Source organism: Populus trichocarpa, chromosome 19 (genome assembly GCF_000002775.5).
Source record: "Populus trichocarpa isolate Nisqually-1 chromosome 19, P.trichocarpa_v4.1, whole genome shotgun sequence".
Taxonomy (NCBI): Eukaryota; Viridiplantae; Streptophyta; class Magnoliopsida; order Malpighiales; family Salicaceae; genus Populus; species Populus trichocarpa.
In genome coordinates, this window is record NC_037303.2 from 13,764,747 (window position 1) to 13,788,241 (window position 23,495).

The window sequence follows — 23,495 nt, forward strand, 5'->3', positions numbered from 1 at the left end:
CTTTATTTTCATAATTATTTCTTAATTCTTTTCCTAGTTAGATCTTAGAGTTTTAATTTAATTTGGTTTTAATTAGTTAGATCAATTTAGTAATTATTTAAATAGCTTTGTAGCTTATTCTTCTAAAATACTTATATATATATATATATATATATATATATATATATATATATATATATATATATATATATGTTATATTCAAGTTAAGAATAAGCACAATCGTCTAGGCTTTTTCCTGTTACGGGACATTTTTCCCTTTTCCTGTTCTTGTCCTAGATGCTGCTCTAACCATGGCCATTTGCTTTCTCTGTTGCTATGTTCCATGCAGAACAAATGGGTGGAGTCTTTGAGTACTCAAAGTATATCCATGCAAGTGAAATCAAAGTAACCTCACATCACTATATATTCTACTGAAATGCTTCCCAGTCTATTCAAATAGAAATCCATTCAAGTACAAACACTATTTCCTTTTTCTTTTGCAATGTATCCCGTAGAAATAAACGTACAAGAAAATTTGACCTCAAGAAATGATGATCAAAATGTATTGATGGATCGTTTCTTGTATGAATATGTGAAGGAGGACAACATTGTGACCTTTAAGAGCTGTGTTCAGAAACATTCGCCAGATAAGCTAGTGACTCCCTCTGGGAATTCACTACTTCATGTAGCCGTAAGCTATGGAAGTGATAAAATTGCAGCTTATCTGGCAGAAGAGTTTCCTTCGCTAATCACCAGTCGAAACGACCAGGAGGACACAATCCTTCATGTTGCTGCCAGGGAAGGAAGGCTTAGCAATACAATTAAAACTCTGGTCGGATCGAATCCCAGCTTGGTGAGGTTGGAAAATAGAAAAGGAAACATTCCTTTGCATGATGCAGTGATCAGGGGTAATAAAGAAGCTGTCGCGTGGCTGGTATGCAAAGATCCAGGAGCGGCCTTTTACAACAACAATACACAAAAGTCTCCATTGTACCTGGCTGTTGAGAGTGGCCATAAGAATGGGATTCTTGATGATCTCCTGAATATCGAAGCTTCCTCTGGCGCGCTACAAAAAGGAAAGTCCCCTGTTCATGCAGCCATCGAGCAACGTAACAAAGGTGAACACAATGTGTATCTATACTCATTAGAAAATGATTTACATAAAAAACAATTCTTGCAAATATATCATCGTTATGTTCATTGGAAACTAATTCTTTTGATTTTCAGATATATTGGAAAAAATTGGAAAGGCAAAACCAGAGCTATTAGGTTTCAAAGACGAAGGGTTGGGAAATTCCCTCCATTATGCATCATCCATGGGTTATCTGGATGGAGCTCGCTTCCTACTACAGAAGTTTCCTGATGGAGCAAATGAAAGAGACCAAGAAGGAAACTATCCTATCCATCTTGCATGCAAAAATGATTCTGTTGATCTAGTAAAGGAATTGATGAAAGTCTTCCCATATCCAAAAGAGTTCCTCAATGCAAAGGGGCAGAACATTCTCCATGTAGCAGCTGAAAATGGACAAGGCAAAGTGGTTAGGCACATACTCAAACAGGATCAGAAGCTCATCGAACCACTGCTAAATGGCATTGATGAGGATGGAAACACACCTTTGCATTTGGCAACACAGTCAGGCCAATCCAATGCTGCATTTGCTCTAGTGCGCGACACCCGCGTTGAGCGTTCAATTGTCAACAATGCAAACAAGACACCGTATGATATTGCTGAAGAACAATCTAAAATAGCTGTGAATCAATATGAAAAAACAGATGAAATGGTACACTAGTTGATCATCATTTAGCAAGATCTACAAAAGTGTATATTTTAGGAGAATAATTGGTTTAATATTTTTGTATCTGTGCTAATTACTCTTTGTTGCCAGCTTGCTGAGGAACGAAAGCAGTTTGATTCAAAGAACAACACCCCTGCTGACGGGACCCAGGTATAAGAGTTCAAATGATATGTTCTTCGCTTACATTTTAAATATTTTGGGTAAAGATATGTACTCGATATTACAAGAATATTCTATCAAGTAATGGAAACAATCAAGCAAGATCAAGAGACCAAAAAAATTCAAGATTTAACACCTAACCGTTTAAGGTTTTTGAGTATAATGATGTCATGTGATTTGAACAATTATAATTTATGCATTTCTTCATGATTTCTATTTTCTGAGACAGGACAAAGCAGTTGATCCAAAGAAGCAAGATAAAAAGAAACCCTCAAAGGATTACAAACTGCTAGATTATTATGGAGCGGTATTGTTTCTTTTCTTCTTTCCTATACTTTTGGGTTTTGATCTTTTCGGTTTCCGGAAGAGGTAAGACTTTAAGAAAGAAAAAAGATGGCTGTGTCTTGGTTTAAAAGTGGTGCTGAGCTACATGCTTAACTTGTATTCTATAGTATTCAAAATTCTGAAACCATTCCAGAATTTTGCTATCTTGCGTCCCCAAAAAGGCATTTCAAGGCCAGATGCTTTTGGATAATCTTCGAAGAGCGAAAAACTAAAAAAAACCATTAAGTTTTTTTCCTCTTGCTATGCAGATGACAACATTATCGATCCTACACTTCCACGCCCGCCCCAAAAAATCCCTACAACAGCCTTTCAGTAGTTCTCAAGGCAAGCCACCAAGGAAAGAGGAAACAAAGAGCAGGATAGAGAATCTTCTTGTGGTAGCAGTGCTTGTTGCTGGTGTAACCTTTTCTGGTGCTATACAATTGCCACAGCTAAAGAATATCAGTAACTCAAATGAACATCATCATGACTTTAACATCACTAGCACTGTCTTCCATAACAACACTGCCTTCGACAGTCCTACTGGTTCATCCCTTCTGGATGGCTATTTATGTCTTGATGTGTGGGCTTTGAATACCTCTGTGGTGGCAGCTATAATCCTTCTTTGGACGAACTTGAATGATGTCAAATTTGCACCATTTGTCGTTTGGTTTTCATCCTTAATGGTTGGTGGAGCTATTTACATGATGTGCTTGGCGTTCTTTTTTGCTGTGAGCATAGCATTAGGTGGATCCGATTATGGAGTGTTAGCAATCATCATTATTGTGGTGGGGGTTGTGTTTTTCCTTGCTCAAACGTTGCTTTATATTCAATGGATTCTTCCACCATCTGTCAACCAAATTCTTGAAGGAATGCTCTCGTATTATGTCTACTTCCTCTCGTTTCTCTTTCTATTCTACAGTTGGAGGTGGCTGCCTGATAAACTCTCGGAGCTCAAGAGAGGGAGAACAAGCAACGAGAGAAATTCAGGTTGATCTTCAATAGATGTCAGGATTTCTGGGATTTTCCTCCTCTAAAAGTTGTTGGGATCAGTAAGACTATTTGCAATTGCAATAATGAATCGAATGTGTCTGTACTACTTTCCTTTATTCAAAGCAAGTTCGTTGATTGTCCAAGAAATACTATACTAATGCCAGTGGTTTTAAATATACCAGAGAAGGGTTTGTCTCGGAGAACTGGATTCAAAATTGTCTTTCCTACTAGTGCTTCTCAGAGTTCTTGGCGTTCTTTATCAGTTTATCGTTATATTATCTTCTGCGTAAAGAAGACGACTAGCCTGTCCACTTTCCTGTTCTGCCTTAATTTGGAGTTGCCATAAATTATTTCAAAACTGTAAATCAATACTTTTTGTTTCAACTCCAAAACTAAAACACATTCTATACATAAACCAAATATAAAACTATATCAACCTAAATTCATATATAACAATAATTCATTGATGGAGCAACCGAGTTTCGCTACTCCTCTATCCCAAAACGGGTCAACTCATAGCAAAACTCATTCCTAAACTAAATTAATTATTGAGTTGTATAATCATTATATATCTCATTAGCAAAGGATGAAGAAAGTGAAAGAACTGTCTGAAAAAAATCTAAGTGGAAGAACTGTCCGAAAAAAATCTAAAGAAAAGAACGAAGGTTTCTTTTTTTTTTCTTCATCATGGTTTCTAGGTTGAAAGGAAAAGAGAAAAAAAAACTACAAAAAAAAAAAAAAAACTAAAGGAATGATTTTTTATTTTGACAAAAACCATTTTAGCATCCCTTCGTTGGAGACCAAAAAACAGTTGAAGACCAGTTATTTTACCGGTTATTACTTATAGCTTTTTCTTTGGCTCTCATGTTGGAGATGCTTTGATTTTAACAGATTCAAACCGTGGGACCAAATTGTTATATGGTTGATAATTGAGCCATTGATAGCAAAATTCAATAGGATGGGGACTGACTTGTGAAACCCATTATAGTTGGGGGGCTGATTTGTAGTTATCCCTATTGAAGTGAATGGAGGCAACAATTTCTAAGAGCAACGAAAATGTATATTTGCTTCGTGAGAAAATGTATTATTAGTTTTTTTCTAAGCACATTTCTTTCTTATTTAACTTTTATTTTGACCTAAATATTTCAAAGCTTATCCTTTACAGCAGCCGCAAAAATGTAGAAATTGTAAAACAATTAGGAGAAAAGGAATAGCAAGGAATTCAACAGAAATAATGTATAAAAAAGATCAACATATTATTGATTAGAAAATTAATTGTATAGTGTTGCTGCCCAGGATCGAACTGGAGACCTTTAGTGTGTAAGACTAACGTGATAACCACTACACCACAGCAACTTCATGTCCTTGATGCTCAAACAACAATATATCATATCAATATTGTGAAAGTCTTAGCTAACAAGCAACAAATGCCCTTTAAACACGGAAAAAACCGTGACAGATCGAAAGTGAAACCTTGAAGACTAAGAGAACAATTATCATTTGATTCTTTGTGTGATTTAAGCCCTTAAGATTCTTAAAAATCTTGGGCTTTCTGAGGTTTTTTTTTTTAATTGGTGAAATTAGTCCATTTGGTTTGGGTTGAAGAAGTAATAATAAAGAAGGGAAAAAATGGCCAGTGTCATGAGGAGTTGCATACAATCAATATTAAAGTTATTGAATTGTGTGATAGGAATGGTTGGCATAGCAATGATGTTGTATGCAGTTTGGCTTATCAGAGTGTGGCAAAGAGAAATTGGTGATTTTCCATTTTTTGATGACGACGACGACTTTAGTCCATGGTATGCTTTTCTTTCTTGTTTTTGTGAAATTTTGGTTTGTGGGTTTTTTGTTTTATGTGTTTTTGGTTCATGGGTCAGCGTTAGAATTGTAAAAAGATGCTTTCTTTTGGTTGTGGAATGTGGGTTTTGTTTGGTTGGTGAGGAAAATATTTGAATTTTAGGATTGGTTTGTTTGATGTTCCTTTGGGTTTGGTATTTTATGGTTTAGTCTCATTTGAATGTTTGATTAGTTGCTAAGTTGGTTGATTTATTTGTTAATTGGATGATGCTTGGGTGGAGGGAAAGCTGGAAAAAGAGGAGCTTTAGAAAGTTGAGGACTGATTTTCTATTGTTTGAAAAGAGAGGAGCCTGGCTGTGATTTTCTCTTAATGCCATTACTTTTTAAGAGGGGGAGGTGTGATTGGCCTAATTGGTTTTGCTTGTGAGTGGAACATCATTGAGGCAGAAGTCTGTCAATATATGCATCTTCTTTGCTTGCCTCTATTTTTTGAAGTGCACGTGTATTAAATTTGAAAAGGAAGTTTGCTTCTATCTAATATAGAGCGGGCTTCTGATCTTTTCAAGTGGGCCAAATATCTTTACAACTTTTCGGTTTGTGATTCATGTACATTTTCTATTTGCTTTTAACATTTTCATCAAGTTTCTGGACAACCAATGAAAAGGATAGGAAATTGAAGTTTGGAAGATTTTGGTGATGCTATTTTGCTTGTGATAGCATGAAACTTGAGTCTCTTTGATTAATTATTCAGTTTAATGGAGGTTTTTATTTCTCAATTGCCAAATTGGTAATTCAATTTTTTGATTTACTACCTAACCTTTCCCATAATGCTATTAACAATCAAGAAGAGCTTTATTTTCATGGCTTCTATAGAGTTGTTACAAATTTTGTAATTCTACAGTTAAAGCCATACTCTGGTTTGTATTGCAGGAGAATTAATAATGACAAAACTGTGTTATTAATGGAGCTGCTTCTTTGAATGGAGATAAAATAATTGATTTTGGTTGGTGTTTGATCATTGATTTGTGATGTTAGTTGAAACAAGAGGTATAAGGGGGCATGGGCTGTTTTCACTTTCGATTTTAAAGTAATAGTCTGTATGCGGCTGGGTAGAGCTTATTTAACTCATAGTCAGTAAATGAATGGTGTATGGTTGTTTGCTGCTTTCTTGCCTGATTATCTTTAAAGCAATGTATTCATAAAATGCAGGTTCATTTACACATTTCTTGGCCTAGGTGTGACTTTGTCCATGATCACATGCTTAGGTCATATTGCTGCTGAAACTGCAAATGGTTGCTGCCTTTATCTAGTATCCTTTCCTCGAAGCAGTTAAATAAGTATCTACATTCCCTGCTTTATTAGTTTTTTTGTTTAATTATTCTAATAAATATTGGTTTATAGCCCCATACATTACCTTTTAGCATCTGATCAGCATCATAATTTCAGTTTGATTTCGTTGAACTACCCATGTGGTTTAGTTATACCCATATTTCATCATGGTGAATAAGATTTTGAATTCGTACAATGAAATTCTGTTTTCAAAATTGTTGTTTACTTGAGAAGCACAACTTTGTTCATTCATGGAGCTTTAGTTTCTTAGAATGCATGACCTTTTTGGCCAATTTTGACCTTAACAGGATTCAGTATATGTTTTTTGTATTCTTACTCCTCATGCTGGAGGCTGGAGTTACAGCTGATGTATTTTTAAACCGTGACTGGGAAGAGGTATGCTACTATGACCAAAAACTCAATTTGATTATCACCTTATGGTTTTGTGGTTACAAGTTACCATAAGTCCTTACTGAGAATTTATATGGTTACCATTCTATTTTGCCCGACTTGGCGCCAGGACTTCCCAAAAGACCCAAGTGGGAGTTTTGATCAGTTCAAAGGTTTCATCAGATCAAGCTTTGAACTCTGCAAATGGATAGGCTTATCAATTGTGTCTGTGCAGGTCTCTCTCTCCCAGTCTCCTTCTTCCTCTATCTCTTTTTCCTTGCATCTCATTGACAAGGGAATTGGAGTGGGGTGTGATAATGAACTTATTTGAATAATTCAAAGCTTGTGAAATGCAGAAAACATTTGAGCATTACAAATAATTTCATAAGATGTAAGCTTGATGATAAATTAATTCTAGACCATCAATCAGTTCATGTTAGCATACGTGTTCGAAACCACTGTTAGCTGTTCCAAGACCGCATCCCTTGGCTTGCCTTTGTGATGTGTATCCTCTTGATTCACATGCTATGTTTTTATTTGATTCACCTCTAACTCTTTCCTGTTTAAGCTATTCCCTGCATGCCTCAAGTCTTGAATTTAAGCAGCAATATTGTATTCCTATATTAAAAATGATAATTAACTCTAGGTTTTACAAGTCTTGCTTTATTAATATTTTCTAGTATTCACATACTTGAAATTGTGAATCACCTGTGCCTTCAAATTTGCAGGGACTGTCTTTTCTAGTAGCAATGATACTCAAAGCTGTTGGGCCCCATCCATGTTATGACAGTGATGATGATTATGCTTCTGATAGGGTTCCACTCCTGAAGGATGTTGTTCACCCACCTCCTTATGTTGTTGTTAACCCTGTCACTGGATCTAGAAATGATGCGTGGAGTATAAGGATTAACGAGAAGGTAGAGATGCTTAATTATTCTGGCATTCATGTTACTGTCAATCAAGAACTTCTCATATCCACAACCACCATTATGCACCATGCTCCCCACCCGCACACCTTTTGTCCCTCCAACTTGGTCCGTCTCTTATTCTTACTAGGATGGTCGTTGGTCTGCATTGCAAAAGAGAAAATCATCTCAGCAAACTTCGTTTAGTTATTAGCTTATATTGGCTATACACTCATAGTTATCCTGCCATAACTCTATTGACTGGTAACTAGTAATACAAGTGGTGGTTGTGGTTACATAAAACCCTTTTATGCGTTCTGGCTGACCTCTGCTCTAGAAACTTTATTTGCTCCATCAAGTTTCCTTCAAATTTGCTACTAGACCTTTTCAGCTCACCCTCCTTTTTTTTGTCTATCCAGTTGATGGGCTTGATCAAAAATTGATTCGAGATAATAAAAAATGTTAGTTCAAAATATATCTAAGCTAGCAATTTCCATGTTTTCCCTTGTTCTGGGCCAACTTCTAGATATCGAATTTTCTGCTCAAAATCATATCCAGATTCCTGACCGTTGAACTTCTGCTTACAATTTGATAATTACTAGTTAGTTGAATATAATACGTGGTCTAGCCGCTCTTGATCAAAATGGTGGCTGCATAATTATCTTGTAATAAAAGATAATTTATTCCTGAAGGTTCGCCATTAATCAGTCTAATCATCATTTGGAATCAAATCAATTTTTCCTTTCCTTCTGCTGTTCTTAATGTTTACACACATGATATGAGAAGAAAAAAAAAATCCAAAAAACGAGTGGCTTGATGTTTTCATCAGCAACATCTCTGTATCTATTTATATGATTTGTGTTCTTTCCGACCCTGAATCAGGCAAACAGGTGATAGCTTTCACAAGGATGGGAACTTGCATTTGGACGATTGGAAGTGCAATGTCACAACCAGCTTATATCATCTCATGTCCAAGAGCTTGTACAAGTGCTGAAGCTTTCGAGAAGGAAAAGGCTCTGTGGATGTGCCGTCAGTACATACAGGATTTTGTGTACTTTTGTACCCAACCTTGTGCAATTAACACCATATAATGTAATAAAAATCTTCACCTTCAAGTGATGAATTCTTTGTTGTTTAATTAAAATCTGGTGTACAGATCTTCCATGTATGTTGTTTATCCCAGTAATGAGCAATAGTGATAACATATCTATCTAGAGGTTCCATCATCGGTAGGTTTCAAGCAGCCTTCATTTTCAATAATATTTATTCTCATTTTGCATCATCACCATCAAGAGTATGCGCATGATGTTTGCTGGTGCTGTCACACACTTCCGAGTACCTGAAAGAATTGGAAACTGATGTAGCAGCACTACAACTGTGAGTTTATCATTTAATCAATTCTGGCAGACGCAACTGAACTTAAATAATAGGAATCAAATGGATATAAATTAAATTTAGGAAGAATGGATCAAACATAAACCTTAATCTGGGGTTTAATTGTTGAATAATTCTCTAAAATAGGTCTTAAGCAAATCTTTTAAAAAATAAAAATAATTAGAATTCTAATTCAAATAGAAAAATAGCATAAACCTGAAAATCGAGCTAAAAATTAAAAATTAACCAAGAAAATAACAAGACTTATAAAAAAAAACTTCTAAATCTAATTTAAAAGCCTTTTCAACCTTATTTGATTATAACCTCTGAAAAAAAAAATCTGATTCAATGATTCAACAATTAAATCTAAAGTTATGATTTTTTTCATTAGATTGGTTACCTTTTCTCAAACCTGTACATGTGAATCTCTCATGTCTCATGTCACCGGCTCGCTGTTGCATACAAATTTGAAAAAGATATGTTAATTTACAAGCAATAAGGATATATGTGAATTATTTGGAACATCACGACCACTATTTGGCAATGGATTGTAGCTCAACTGATATTAATTTTTATAAATAATAAAAAAATAAAATAAACAAGTCTTCCATATTTCAATAATAATCGTGTCTTTTCACGTCAGTACTGCAGTTCGATATTGATCGAGATAATTCATGCCAGTTCTTCAGTTGACAAGATATGAATATTGCCATCGATGCTCTTCTAATCCACTCGGTGAAGATGCATCCAAGTCCATGTTCTTGTCTGATCAAATCTGTCTAACGGAGCGTTTATGTCAAAGAGTCATGTGCCACTCATCAAAAAAAAAAAAAAACTTCAACTTTAACCTAGAAACACCCTAGCTCTAGCATGGAGCTCAAACAACCCAGAAGAAGCCTTCACAGCTTCATCAAAACACAAGTGAAAAGGCCAGAAAGTTGGAGGCATAAACAAAACGAAGAAATTAACCACAATATCAGGCTTTTCTTTTCCGTGCCCTTTTTCCTCCCTTGATACTGCCTTGGCAAAAGCATGATCTGGGTGCTCATACTATGAACACCTGTGCCATATCAATATCAAAAGTTAGTTGGATTCAATAAAATAATCGGTGACAGTTTGTGCTATAAGCTGAATGGATTTACAATATGAGATTTGCCGGCCCCAACTGTAGCTACTTTAACAACCAAGATAATCATACTTTACTATTAAAACACAATCAAGGCAATCTCTTGTCAACTTCAAAATACTCCTTTATCATGCTATCGTGTTATGCGTGTTTAATTTATATATTATACTTTTGCACATAACCACAATTAGGTAAGACCTCAAGGGCCATTTTAGGTTTTTACTTGAAGGTTTGATATTCTAATCATAGTTATTAAATACGTGTTAGCTTGACAAGTTGATTATAGATTCAAAACTTGATTTAGGTTAGGTTTTTAATTGTATCAAATAAAACATTGACTCATTAAAAATTTTATTAATTGTTAGTGATTCGTTTTCCCTTTTACCTTGTCAAATCTAGTATCAATTTAATAAGGTTAACAAAAAAAATATTAAAAAATAAAAATTATTGTTATTATTAACATTAGATGACTTGTTTACCTGCATTTAACTAATAATTCAACAAATTAGATTCTTCGTTGTAATCTTGGAAAGGATGGGATTGGGAAATAACGACCTGTTTGGAATTATGGTAACGGAAGCAGTTCAAAATATTTTTTTACTTAGAAAAGCATCAAAATGAATTATTTTTTATTTTAAAAAAATTATTTTTAACATTAACACATTAAAACAATATAAAAATATATAAAAAAATTAAAAAATACAATTTGCATTGCATTTCCAAACATACCCTACCTACTTCTATAACCCAAAATCCATTGCATCTCTAGTGAGAGAGGGAGAGAGGGGGAAAAAAAGTAAGTATTCAACGAAGCGTGTACAAAGCTCATTCATTTATCTCCTTTTTATGCAAGGCAATTGTTTATACAGGAATCCTCTAAAGAGAGTTATGAAATGGTCAAAGAATGGTTTTTATTATAAAAGATTCATCAAATCTTCTTTTAAGAGCACTAAACCCTTGATTCGATCGATGCACTGTTTTTAGGCTTTACACAGTGCATAAATTCGGATTCCCACTTCCAACTTCTTAACAGGATTCTCGATGATTAAATAGCGTATCATCAGAATTTAATCATGTGCCATCTATATATAACAAGAAAATACAGCAGGAAAAAGTATTTAATGGTGATTAATTAGTCATGTGCATCATTGATTTTAAAAAAAAAATCATATGCTTAATGATTTTATACACCCCTTTGACAATCAGGTTTTTTTTGGTGATAATTGAGAAGATGATGGAATTGTGATTATATGCATTATGAGAATTACTGCCAACCATCTCATTGAAGAGAAACAACTATCAGTTTTTTGTTTTTTTTTTCTTAAGTGGTGTCTTTTGAGATACTTTTGCCACAGCTTACACCTAGATCAAGATTTAAGTTTATGAAAACTCAAAATTATGTTAATTTCTTTTTGATGCAAAATTAAATTATCCCAATTTGAGATTTCCAGTAGAAGGGTGACGCAGGCAGAAGCAATAGCACAAAAAAACACAGAAATTTTAATGATTGAAAAGAGTTACAGATATATATATATATATATTCTGAATTTATAATTTTATTTTTTAAAATTTAAGTATATGATAAATGTCTCTTCAAGAGGAAAACCTATCTTTATTAGAAAACAACCTTAAATTCAAAAATTAAAATAGAATCCAAAATAAAAATAATAAATTTAAAAAATCTTAGAAAAATAACAAAAATTAGTCCAAATAATAACTTCTAGGCATAATTCTGGAAGATTCAATGATTCAAAAAACAACAAAATTCTTTTTATAATAAAATTATCTATAAAATTACTTGAAAAAATTTAAACCTGATCCTCTCTTATTATCTCAGTTTTAAGATGTTAATCTCACTTAGTGAGAACAAGTCTTTTCTTGGATTTAAAATTATCTTACTAGTTCATAAAAGTACTTGTTATGACATTTATATTGTCTACTTGGGTAATATCACTATATAATAGGGTCTATTTGAGAGTGCGGTAAATGTTGTTTTATTTTGTGTTTTTTTTTTAGAAATACATTAAAATAATATATTTTTTATTTTTTAAAATTTATTTTTGATATCAACGTATCAAAAAATCTAAAAATTTTAAAAAATTAATTTAAAACTAAAAAAATTAAAAACACAGTTGAACAATAATACCGAATAGAATCATAGTCAAATCATCTTCTGCATGTTTAAGTTTTATACCTTTCGTTTTAAGTGTAATAACTGTTAAATGTTGCAGTGAGAGAAATACACCAATTAATTATTTGTAGCAAAACAAAGCATATTTCTATAAATTAATTACACAGATCTGTGAGAGAAGTATATTATTTTTGTAGTGAGAGAAGTATACCAATTAATTACGACTCTTTCCAAATTTTACCTCAGTAAGTATATATGCTAAATATTAATGCGGTTCTTTGTCTGGTTCAATTAAAACTGCTTACATTGTATAAATAAACTATATGTTATATTGTTAAAATAGATTATATTATATGCTTGCTGAGTATAAATCGCCTGCTATCAAGTTGTCACATGTGGACAAACAAGAATATTTATATAAATCTCCCTTTGAAATTTGTGGAGATGAAACTCTTCTAATTTCTTGTCGATAAATTTTGGAGTTTCCTTCGTAGTCAGATCATCGTCCAGAATTTGTGGGCATTGGATCAGTCACAGATTCCCATTGCTCCAAAGAACAAACAAAAAGGAAACATTTTTTTTACTTTTCATTGAATCCTGCCTCTTGTAACCCCACTAGGCCACAATACCCTTCTTTTTTTTCTTAATTTTCTTACCAATTGTTGCATAATTCACTAATTTACCTGGTTATTAACCTCGGCTAGCAAGTATATCAATCTGGCTCGGGCAGATTTCATAGTAAATAATAAATAAAATACGCCTCCAGATTTCATAATTGCAATTTAATTTTGTTGACGAATTCGAGTCACGTCTCTTACATCATGAATTATTACAAAAATAATTGAAACTCTATTATCGGGTCTATCCCAAAATCCAACTGGGTGGTCCAATTAGCGAATAGACAAAGGAGCAAATGCTAGACAAAAAATTGCCTGCATGGGCCACAAAAAAGTTCAATTATTGGGGACTTTTGTGCCAGTTCTTCTCAAGTGCTTTCATGTTTATTCAGATTTTGATAGAATCTTGCTTGGCAAAGGAAAAACATTTCTTCATAGAGAAATTAATGCTATGCAATAATTTGTGTTTCCTGCATGTGAATTTACTTGAGTTATCTATGAAGAATAAAGGTATTCGGAAAGACTCCATCGGCACCTAGGCTACGTAAAGGCTAAAGCAAACCATTTTTTTCAGAAAGAAATAGCAATTATAGCAAGCCAATTGTCCTTCTGAATTGGACTATGATCATAAATGTCTCAAATTTCCTCTTTTGCTAGGTTATTATATGATTACTTTTGTTTTATAACTAATGATATTTTGAAATTATAATGCTGACGATTTAAAATATTTTTTATTTAAAAAGATATTAAAATAATTTTTTTTTAATTTTTTAAAAATTATTTTTAACATCATAATATAAAAACGATTTGAAAACATAAAAAAAATTATTTTTGATAAAAAAAAATCAATTTTTGTTTTTTAAAAAAGGCTAAAGATATATTAGGGTTAGCTTAAATCTTACTTCTTGCAATCTCAAATGAGATCTCACTTTGATGTTTGAATCTTGATAACTATCATGTGAAATTAAATGGCATTGATTGACTGAAACTACTCGTCAAGAAGTGAGTTGAAAATAATGGTCGGTTCAGTTGTGTACACATGAAATTTATTTCTTACCTAGAAATAAATCGACTGACACCAAGAAAATCAGATTTCGAGGTAATCTCAAGCAACAATTCTGGGCCCTCTGCTTTTCTTTTCTTTCCTTTTCCTTTTTTTGTTTTTTGTTTAATTTTTGTTTGGGAGTTTTACTGCTTACAAAATCACAAATATACTTCACCCTCTTCCTATTTTCCCAAATTAACTATGAATTTAATAAGATCTCAGATTTTTTTATATGGCTACGCACTATAGAGAGCACATTTTCATATATGGTCAACTCTTGGGCTCACCTTCCCCTCCCCTCCCCTCCTACAAAGAATTCTGAGTTTATTTGAATCCCTCTGAATTAAGTTGATAAATTTGTGATACAGTGTTTTGCTTAATGTTTTGTATATAGGTGTTAACAATGATGTTATTTTCAACTTTACAGCATCAAAATCATATCTAGTTTTAGGTTTAGATTTTAAAATGATCATTCACATGTGAATTCAATTTGAGAAAAATTCTCACGATCTATTCTTATTTTCAATTACCTAAAAATGATGTATCCCATGAAATGAAATTCTCAATGACATGTAATTTCATCTATATACATGATTTAATTAGTGGGATTAAATCATAGTTGTTAAATCAAAAAAAATATTGAAATAATATAACTCGGTTGACACGACTAATAAGTGAAAAATATATATATATTTTTTTTATACTATATTTTTTCATTAGTAAGTTATGAGAAGTAACGTTATCATTATAATTCTTTTAAATTCAAGTAATTATTTTTTCTTGTTTAAAATTATGCTATTGATTTTTATTCAAGTTTAATTAATTGTTTTGAGATGTCGTATATGCTTTCTAGTTTTTTTTTTTCATTCTGTAATTGTTGTTAAGGATAAGAAGCAAAAGAATTAATTTGATTATTGCAATTCTTATTTTGATTTATTAGGGGAAAATAAACTAAGTTAAGTTGTCAAATTTTTAAACGTTTGTTTAGAATAATTCCACAGATTTTATTCCTAAAGTTACTACCGAGTGAATGAGAATTGTTTTCAATATTAAATTCACTTGATGGTAAGAAATTGATTAGAGAGCTTTGTTTAATTAATTTACTCGTATTCTCGTTGATTTCCCCCAGTTTTAAGGAATAATAAATTTATTTATTTGATGAAAAATAATATTTATTTTACTTTGATGATCAATAGATTTATAAGAATGAATGTATAGACTCTTAAATTGAATTAACGAGATATCAATTTATTATTTTTATTTTTAAAATCATTTTTTTAATTTTTTTTATTCAAATGACCCATTCTATTTTGTTTTAGTATCTTGTAGGAAAATTAAAAGAAATTTTTCTTGGATCTGACTGCTTTTTACAATTTTATTATGAATTTATTTTGTTTGTAATATCAAAATCAGAATTATATTTTAGGGTTCCGATTAACAACCAACAACCAATAATTTTAATAACTTGATTAAACTTAATCCAAACTTAAAAAAAAAAAACATTTTAAAAAAAACTAAAACAATAATATATTAATAAAATAATTATCCTCTTTCAAGTTTAAAACACAAATACGTACTCCCTCTCATGGTCTCAAACTCCAAATATTATTACCGCGGGAATCAACGACTCCTCTTTTCATTTCCCTCTCACACTCACTCACACGTGCTCAACAAAAAAAAATCATTTTAACGGTTGAAAAAGCAACTCCTTTTCATTCTCTTAATTGACTAAACTACCCCTACCAAGCCTTTCAATCTCTTTCCAGCCGACACGTACGGTTATGCGGAATTAACGCCTTAACCGTCGGCGGTACCCGAAATCATAGTGGCAATCTTGTAAATAACACCAAAACCAATATACCACACTGTCATGGAAAAATTAAAGAAAAAAAAAAACAAGAAGCCTCAGTTTTGTTCTTCTATATAACAACCTGACACAGAGAACTCAGTTGAACAACACCACCACTTGAGTACATAGCGAGTGAAAAACTGTCGGCAAAGGTTGTAAAAAAACTGTTTCTTTAACTGTTTTTCTTGGGTTCTCCGCCTGGAAAGTGACATTGTGAAGTATAGATAGTGGTGGTTGCGGTGGTGATTGGTGGCGCCGCCTGTTTGTTAGAGAGACTATTTGGTGCGAAGACCCTTTTGGCTCACAATGCAGCTCTTGGGGTTATATGTTGTGGTGTTCTTAAAGTGCTTTTTGGGTGTCTTTGGGCAGCAAGTTCATCCTCAACATAATGTGGCTGACTTACACTGGAAACCGGCTACTGCCACCTGGTATGGCAGTCCTGACGGTGATGGTAGTGACGGTGGGTGTTCACTCTATGTACTCACTATTGTATTTCCAAATTTGTAATTTTTGGTGCAACATTTTTTTTTTATCTTAGATCTCGTTTTCTTTGTTTTCATGGTCAAACTCGGTGAGTTGACTCACAATTTGCCTCGTCCACTAGCCTTGGTAAAAGTTAACGGGGAAAGTAATTTCTTACTTTTTCTTGTTTCTTTATTTATTTATTTTTTGGTGATAAAGAAACCAGGTACTCTTTCTTTTGTAAGGAGATGGCGCGTATACTTAGCTTAGCAATTTTGGCACCATGTTTCTTAAATTCTCGCATTCCCAAAACCTAAATTTGCATCCCTAAAGTATGTGACAGCACGTAATGTGTGCAGGAGGGGCATGTGGGTACGGGTCATTAGTGGATGTGAAGCCATTCAGGGCCAGAGTTGGTGCAGTGAGCCCAGTACTCTTCAAGAATGGTGAAGGATGTGGGGCATGTTACAAAGTTAGGTGCCTAGACAAGAGCATATGCTCAAGAAGGGCAGTGACCATAATTGTTACAGATGAGTGTCCAGGTGGGTATTGTTCCAATGGCAACACTCACTTTGACCTTAGTGGTGCAGCCTTTGGTCGCATGGCTATTTCCGGTGAGAATGGTCAGCTCAGGAACCGAGGTGAAATCCCGGTCATTTATCGCAGGTATGGTCCTGGCTTGTGTTTTATATGTGTGTACTGTTTGTGGTCAGTCATTTTCTTCTCCCTTTCTAGTTTAACTGCCTGTGTTTGTCATGTTTATTTTGTCACTTCTCTTAATAATTTTGGTTTTTCTCTTTAATCTTTCTATTTTAAAATGACACAAAACCCCTTTTTGTAGGACCCCATGCAAGTACCCAGGGAAGAACATTGCCTTCCATGTCAATGAAGGCTCAACAGATTATTGGCTATCCATTCTAGTAGAGTTTGAAGATGGTGACGGTGATGTTGGATCGATGCATATAAGAGAAGTAAGCGATCTTCTTCCTTAATTTCTGTTGTTATTCATTACATTTTGGACTTTAGGCTCCGGAATCTTGGCCATGTCTAACTTCGTAGTGTGCATATAAGAGAAGTAAGCGATCTTCTTCCTTAATTTCTGTTGTTATTCATAACATTTTGGACTTTAGGCTCCGGAATCTTGGCCATGTCTAACTTTGTAGTGTGCATATAAGAGAAGTAAGCGATCTTCTTCCTTAATTTCTGTTGTTATTCATTACATTTTGGACTTTAGGCTCCGGAGTCTTGGCCATGTCTAACTTTGTAGTGCAGAGTGAGATGCCATTTACTTCATGCGTCATGACTCGATAAAGTGCAAATAATTATCTATCATCTTTAGGGGTGTTGGTGCGCGCTACAGTGCATCTTCGAAAGTGTTCGCGTTCACTTTTAAATAAAAAGAACTGCCTAAAGGCCCTAAACATGCTAAATTAGATAATCAAAGTAGTGCCCATTTCATGAAAAGCAAGGGTATTGCTAATTTTAGACCTTGTAGTCAAGTGGCATAGTCCAACATCACCCCATCTTTGTGAAGTAAACTTTGCACTTTCTAGTTCTGCACTACTCTGTTTTTCCTGCTTGGTTTTTTATCTCCTGTTCAACTATTTTCTTGACTCGTTGCATGTGATAAATGGGCCACTCTCTGAAACTCAAGAATCTGAAAGGGAAAATCTAAGGACTTAGTGGATTCTAATTTCTGAAAAGAGATCTAGAGATAAAGAAGGAAAAAGGGTATAAATCTCTGTATTCAAATAGAAATTCTATGCTTGTCTCACATGATTTTACATCTCTATTGACAGGCAGGAGGCACTGAGTGGCTAGAGATGAATCACGTATGGGGTGCAACTTGGTGTATTATCAGGGGACCCCTGAAAGGACCATTCTCCGTGAAATTAACAACACTAACAACAGGAAGAACACTGTCTGCAAGAGAAGTGATTCCAAGAAATTGGGCTCCAAAAGCTACTTACACCTCTAGGCTCAATTTCTTCCATTAATATGGCAAGGCTCCATGCTTTTTCTTGGTGTGGAACCAAAGAGAGAAACAAGCCCATTTTTATGACTGGAAAACGTGCCTTGTTCCCTTGACGCAAAAGTAGCCGTTGACTGGCGTGGTGAAATCTTTTTTTTTTAAGGAAAAGTAGCCGTTGGATTTTATAATGGCATCCAAAGCCCTTTTCTTTTTCTTTTTCTTTTTTCTCTTTTTTTTTTGTGTCTACTTTTGTGGTGTGTTTTAATTTAGATCATCAATGTAGCCCTCTCCAAAGGAGAGAGAGCGTATAATATCTATTTTATGTTTGTGTAAGTTTTTAGGCCCTTTGTGTCATCAATGAATTTGGACCGTTGAATATTAGAGATTAGAGCTTGCTTGTGGGACCTTGTTCATCATTTCTTCACTACCAATTCATTGTTTATCAGTACCTTTTAGCGAACAAAACTTAATTTGTTGCATAATTGAAGCCTGTTCATGTACTGAAGAGATCGTTATTATTCTCATTACAAAATCCTTTAGTTTTCATGAAAGAAAGAGATGCAAAAGATTTAGTTACATGATGTTAAATAAGTTCATCAACAAAACCGTCTACAAGATAACTGTACTTGTAGGGGTAAAGCACTTACATATGAACTTGTTCATATACTTTACTTACACCTCGTAACATATGAACTTGTTCATATACTTGTAGGGGTAAAGCACTTACATATGAACTTGTTCATATACTTTATTTACACCTCGTAACAAAGCTAGGGTAAAGAGTTGATAACGATTTAATAAAATTACAGTTTCTCTGTCAAAATCTTTTAGGTGTTCGCTTGGATAATTACCGGATATGTTATTCTCAAGTATGAATCTAAAACTACGTTATATATATATAAAACTCTTTTAATGAACTTACAAGTTTAGGTGTGGATGATTTACATTAAACCTGATTGGAAATAGATTTAGTCTCGATTCATAATTAATTTTGGTCAAGGATGATTAAAAAAATGGCTTACCTGTTAAAGGGAAACTGTTGTCGATATATGATATCTTCGTGTGTTAGAGCATGTGAATGAAAGAAAATCTAAAAGAATCCAATGGATCGGAGAAATATTCAAACTTGAATAACATTAATGTTTGTTGTCCTCAAATATCTTGTATATAAGGTTGGAGGTGTTCCACGACCTAATTAAGAACGTGAGAGCGAGGCAAAATATAAATACATTAAACTCACATGCACACTGCTTGTTATAGATTTATAGCAACTAACATGTATAGCTTGGTGGGTTGTGGACTTATGGCGTGTGGTGACAAAGAAAATTGTGAATACTCCATGTGGAAGGAGGTCCCCCAGCTGATTGCAACTTGTGAAAGGATGTTCATATGATTCGCTCAAATATTATAAAGGCGTACGTGTCTTCATTTGTGTTTTATCTATGATAATACTAAGGAATGTCTCCTTGGTAAAAAAGAAGAAGAAAGATTTAGAATCAAAGCTAGCAGATCCATTTTGACTCGTTGTAACTCAGTTGGCAAAGGTGGCTAGCTATGGCTACTTTGGCATTTACCTCCCTTTGGGTTCTTGGTGATTTAATTTTTCGTTTAACCCATCAACTATAAGAGACTATAAGAGATGATGTGTGTTCTTGATAATACCCTCTTTTATTTTTAATTAATATAAATGTTTAAATTAGCTTGTATTTATCTCGGTTAATCTCATACATTCTCTGTTCATCTTCATCACAAATTCTAGGTAACACTCTTTTACTTCATGTCAAATTGGTAGCAAGTTCTATTTCAATGCACTCACGGTAGAAAGTTATTGAGATTAATTCTTTATGTGGGCTTAATCATGGAAATCCTTTTGTTGTAAGCGCAAGTGATTGCATGCATGCCTACAATTAGTCTACAACTAGTTTTTTTTTTATCCACGTGCAACGGCTCACATTTTTTTTTAATCTTGTAAAAGATGCTATGAGTAAAAAAATTCTAGGCATGCTATTCTAAAAACAAATCCCAATAGTCTTAAAGCAAGTGTATTAAATCAAGACAAATCCCCAATCCTAACCTCTAATTAAATAAACTTGGAAGAATAAATTGAAGAAAAAAACTGAAAAAATAATAATTAAAAGGACGAAATAAGAGAGAGGAGGAAAACACTGTGCCCTCTGATTCACTTAGCCCTCTCAGTTTTTTGTTTAGTAAATATTATTTTTGCTGGCCACTTGTAACCCAAACCCAAATTTCTTCATGATCTATCTCTATCAACTATCAAGAAAGGCTATCCTATGTCCTAACTTCCTGTGAGCGAGGGAACTAGGCAGCACTGGACCCCGGGCAGGGACCCATTTTCTTTTGCTCAATTGATAACACGTAAAGGGTTAATTGAGAGTGTAGTAATGTTTATGTTTAAAATATTATTTAAAAAGATATTAAAATAATATTTTTTTAATTTTAAAAAATTATTTTTGATATTAATATATCAAAACAATTTAAATATATATAAAAATTAATTTTTAAAAAATATTTGAATTTTAAAAAATACAGTTTCGACTGTATTTTTAAATCATGTATTAATTTTATGATTATATTTCTGCATGGCAACGAGTTATCCTCATTAATATCAACCTTCTCAAGGATTTCCAATTACATAATATATCGGGTTTCAAAATTGAAGAACAGATCTAGCTAGATAAATTTGGAAAAAAGTGCTTTGCCTGCCATGCCTGTTGTACATATGCTTGTTTGCTCCAAGAAAACTAGTTCAAAATATATATTCCATCACTGATCAGCATGGACATATACAAGTCTAATCAGAAAGAAAAGTTTTTCTTACCACCAGAAATGCAGCAACTAACAATATATACAATAATAAAAAAAAAAATGTACAAAAAAAAGAAAAAAAACAATTTCTTACCAGAAGTAATTAAACTAAACGTAATGATTCTATATGTCTATTAATAGCTACTCGTCAACCCAAAAAGAAAGAACTTGTTCGTGATAATTCGAACCCTTGTTAAAAGCAAGCTTTCCAAACGAGCATGCATGAAAAGGATGAACTGAAAAGGTTCATAACTTCATAAATACAAACTTCCAAACATAGCATCAAGCACTATGGCGAAAATGTATAATTAATGCCAAAGGGTTTACAATGCTGATTTGGTTAGCTACAACATCAAGCACTAGTTAAATTGATAGCAGCACATTACTGTCATGTCATGGAACCACAACTTTATGATGGCCTATCATGTTGAGCCAAATTAAACAATCCACCAGCAATGTTCATGACCAGTAAGCAAGCACAGAGGAGCTTGTTATTCAAGGGGGCAATAATTCGAGCAAATCATAGCATTATTTAAAGGATTAAGAAGTGGACAAGTGTTGCATCCTCACTAATCAGCCATTATAAGCCAGTCCTCGCTATGATGATTGTGTTAGTTGTTGTCATAATAGCACCAAAATACAAATTCCTGTGCTACCACACATTATATGCAAGACATGTTTAGCCAAAAATCTAACAAGACACAGAGTTTTCCTGCTAAAATAATTCTATGTCAAATGAGTTGATACACCAGGTCTTTCTAACGCCCACAGATCTGCCTTGAAGATTGCTTTGTAGACATGCAAGACACTCTCCAAATTTAAGACCGACCTTTCCTTCGGAGATCTTAGTACGAACAAAAGTTTTTCCATTGTAAATTCGTACAGAGCTATTGACAAATTCTGGCAAAAGAGTCGATCTTCGTGACCAAATTTTTCTGTTTGAAAGGCTCTATTTCTTCTGCTTCGGACAAAACAGGAAAGCATGAATAAAAGGTTGTTCAGATGCAAGACCTGAAACATAGATGGCAAAGTCAATAAAAAAGCATTCATAATGCAAAACACACATCAGCATTTAGAATTCAAAGCAACAATCATTCATCGCTACCTCGAACAAAGAGGTTTTTTGATGGAATGCAGCGAAAAGAGTTCAGCATAGAAGCCATTGAAACTTGCCCATTCTGCGAAATGCTCTGCCTAGCTAGGCTCCCAAGTTTGTTACAGAATGCCATTTCAATTATGGACTACACTTCTACAGCAAAACCACGATATCTCCAAACATTAACAGCATTCATCCTGAATAAACTAGAAAACATTTATCAATATGCAATCAAGCAACTTTCAAAATTCCAAAATCAAACAAGGGCCGTTCTCCCGATACCTCCTCTGATAAGATATCGGATAACTACAATTGTTTGTCAAAATCTCAAACTTGAAAATAATTGATGAGCGAAACACAGACGTTGTTCTAATACGCTGTACTGGATTATGTTTGAGAATAAAGAGTATTCCATCTCTTAAAATTTCCTGGCTAATGTCTCATTCCCCCCTCCCTTTCTTTGGAACGAGTTATCCACGAATCGAACTAGATGAAACAAAAGATAGATTCCGGAGGATCTGCATAAGTTCATAGTAAAAAACATCTCACCAGGGTGGTCTCTCGAAAGCTTAATCTGCCTCTCCAAATTGACTCGGATAGTAATTTGGTAATGCTTCATCATTAGCATGCTCTTCTGCTACAGCCCCTGTGCACAAACACCAGCTCGCCCACATATAAACCCTACATCCCTATGTTATCAAACGCATTCAACAACATCACCGAAAGTCAGAATCCACCCCCTTCAGTTTAGTAGCTTCAGATTTGCATATTGCACAAAGTTCTAATCAAAAACCAAAACCATATCACAAACAAAATGTACCATAAGTTGAATCACAAACAAAACATACATTGAAACAAAATGTTTATGGATTATCAAATATATTTATTGATCATAGCACAACTGTTAAGTAACTTTTTGAATCTCACGTAGTTTTTTTTCCTGTAAAAAAACATGAATTTATTTTAATTTCACCGATCAAGTGATTAGACTGACAATGGTGTTTCTTTATGTACTAAAATCTCTTACGTGACTTTTTTATTATTCAAAATGATTCATCTTAATGATTTTAACTGGGAGTTTCATATGAAAAATCATATATATGACTATTTAAGATAGATTCCGGAGGATCTGCATAAGTTCATAGTAAGAAATGTTTAATAAACATCTCACCAGGGTGGTCTCTCGAAAGCTTAATCTACCTCTCCAAATTGACTCGGATAGTAATTTGGTAATGCTTCATCATTAGCATGCTTTTCTGCAACAGCCCCTAGTGCACAAACACCAGGTCGCCCACATATAAACCTTACATCCCTATTTTATC

General features: G+C 33.7%; 3 protein-coding genes and 1 non-coding gene across 5 annotated transcripts; 3 read left to right on the forward strand and 1 right to left on the reverse strand.

Moving 5' to 3' along the window:
- Positions 1-446: 446 nt before the first annotated feature.
- On the forward strand, positions 447-3,437 carry LOC18108569 (protein ACCELERATED CELL DEATH 6). The gene is made up of 5 exons (XM_006371511.3): positions 447-1,097; positions 1,207-1,760; positions 1,866-1,925; positions 2,164-2,241; positions 2,528-3,437. Exons 1-5 carry the CDS (start codon positions 482-484, stop codon positions 3,251-3,253), a joined length of 2,034 nt encoding a protein of 677 aa, XP_006371573.1. The 5' UTR covers positions 447-481; the 3' UTR covers positions 3,254-3,437.
- Positions 3,438-4,534: 1,097 nt separating this feature from the next.
- Positions 4,535-4,607, reverse strand: TRNAV-UAC (transfer RNA valine (anticodon UAC)). Its single transcript has one exon. It is a non-coding gene; the product is annotated as a tRNA-Val (tRNA).
- Positions 4,608-4,689: 82 nt separating this feature from the next.
- LOC18108570 (tetraspanin-19) lies at positions 4,690-8,915 on the forward strand. The gene is made up of 6 exons (XM_006371512.3): positions 4,690-5,050; positions 6,258-6,357; positions 6,693-6,773; positions 6,898-7,002; positions 7,496-7,684; positions 8,555-8,915. The coding sequence occupies exons 1-6, from the start codon at positions 4,881-4,883 to the stop codon at positions 8,564-8,566; spliced, it is 657 nt and encodes a 218-aa protein (XP_006371574.1). The 5' UTR covers positions 4,690-4,880; the 3' UTR covers positions 8,567-8,915.
- A 6,992-nt stretch (positions 8,916-15,907) lies between these two features.
- Positions 15,908-18,629, forward strand: LOC18108571 (expansin-B3). 2 transcript variants are annotated; one of them, XM_006371513.3, is made up of 4 exons: positions 15,908-16,274; positions 16,636-16,942; positions 17,118-17,247; positions 18,076-18,629. In XM_006371513.3, exons 1-4 carry the CDS (start codon positions 16,121-16,123, stop codon positions 18,271-18,273), a joined length of 789 nt encoding a protein of 262 aa, XP_006371575.1. In that variant the 5' UTR covers positions 15,908-16,120; the 3' UTR covers positions 18,274-18,629. The 2 variants fall into 2 exon arrangements, with proteins under 2 accessions (XP_006371575.1, XP_024446673.1); XM_024590905.2 differs by lacking the exon at positions 15,908-16,274 and adding an exon at positions 16,289-16,442.
- Positions 18,630-23,495: the final 4,866 nt, after the last annotated feature.

Coding starts and splice junctions, on each gene's coding strand:
- LOC18108571 (XM_006371513.3), top strand. CDS start 16,121: ATGCAGCTCTTGGGGTTATATGTTGTGGTGTTCTTAAAGTGCTTTTTG. Junction 16,275..16,635: donor TGACGGTGATGGTAGTGACG/GTGGGTGTTCAC, acceptor TAATGTGTGCAG/GAGGGGCATGTGGGTACGGG. Junction 17,248..18,075: donor GATCGATGCATATAAGAGAA/GTAAGCGATCTT, acceptor CTCTATTGACAG/GCAGGAGGCACTGAGTGGCT.
- LOC18108570 (XM_006371512.3), top strand. CDS start 4,881: ATGGCCAGTGTCATGAGGAGTTGCATACAATCAATATTAAAGTTATTG. Junction 6,358..6,692: donor ATGGTTGCTGCCTTTATCTA/GTATCCTTTCCT, acceptor AACAGGATTCAG/TATATGTTTTTTGTATTCTT. Junction 6,774..6,897: donor TAAACCGTGACTGGGAAGAG/GTATGCTACTAT, acceptor ACTTGGCGCCAG/GACTTCCCAAAAGACCCAAG.
- LOC18108569 (XM_006371511.3), top strand. CDS start 482: ATGTATCCCGTAGAAATAAACGTACAAGAAAATTTGACCTCAAGAAAT. Junction 1,761..1,865: donor ATGAAAAAACAGATGAAATG/GTACACTAGTTG, acceptor CTTTGTTGCCAG/CTTGCTGAGGAACGAAAGCA. Junction 1,926..2,163: donor CCCCTGCTGACGGGACCCAG/GTATAAGAGTTC, acceptor TTTCTGAGACAG/GACAAAGCAGTTGATCCAAA.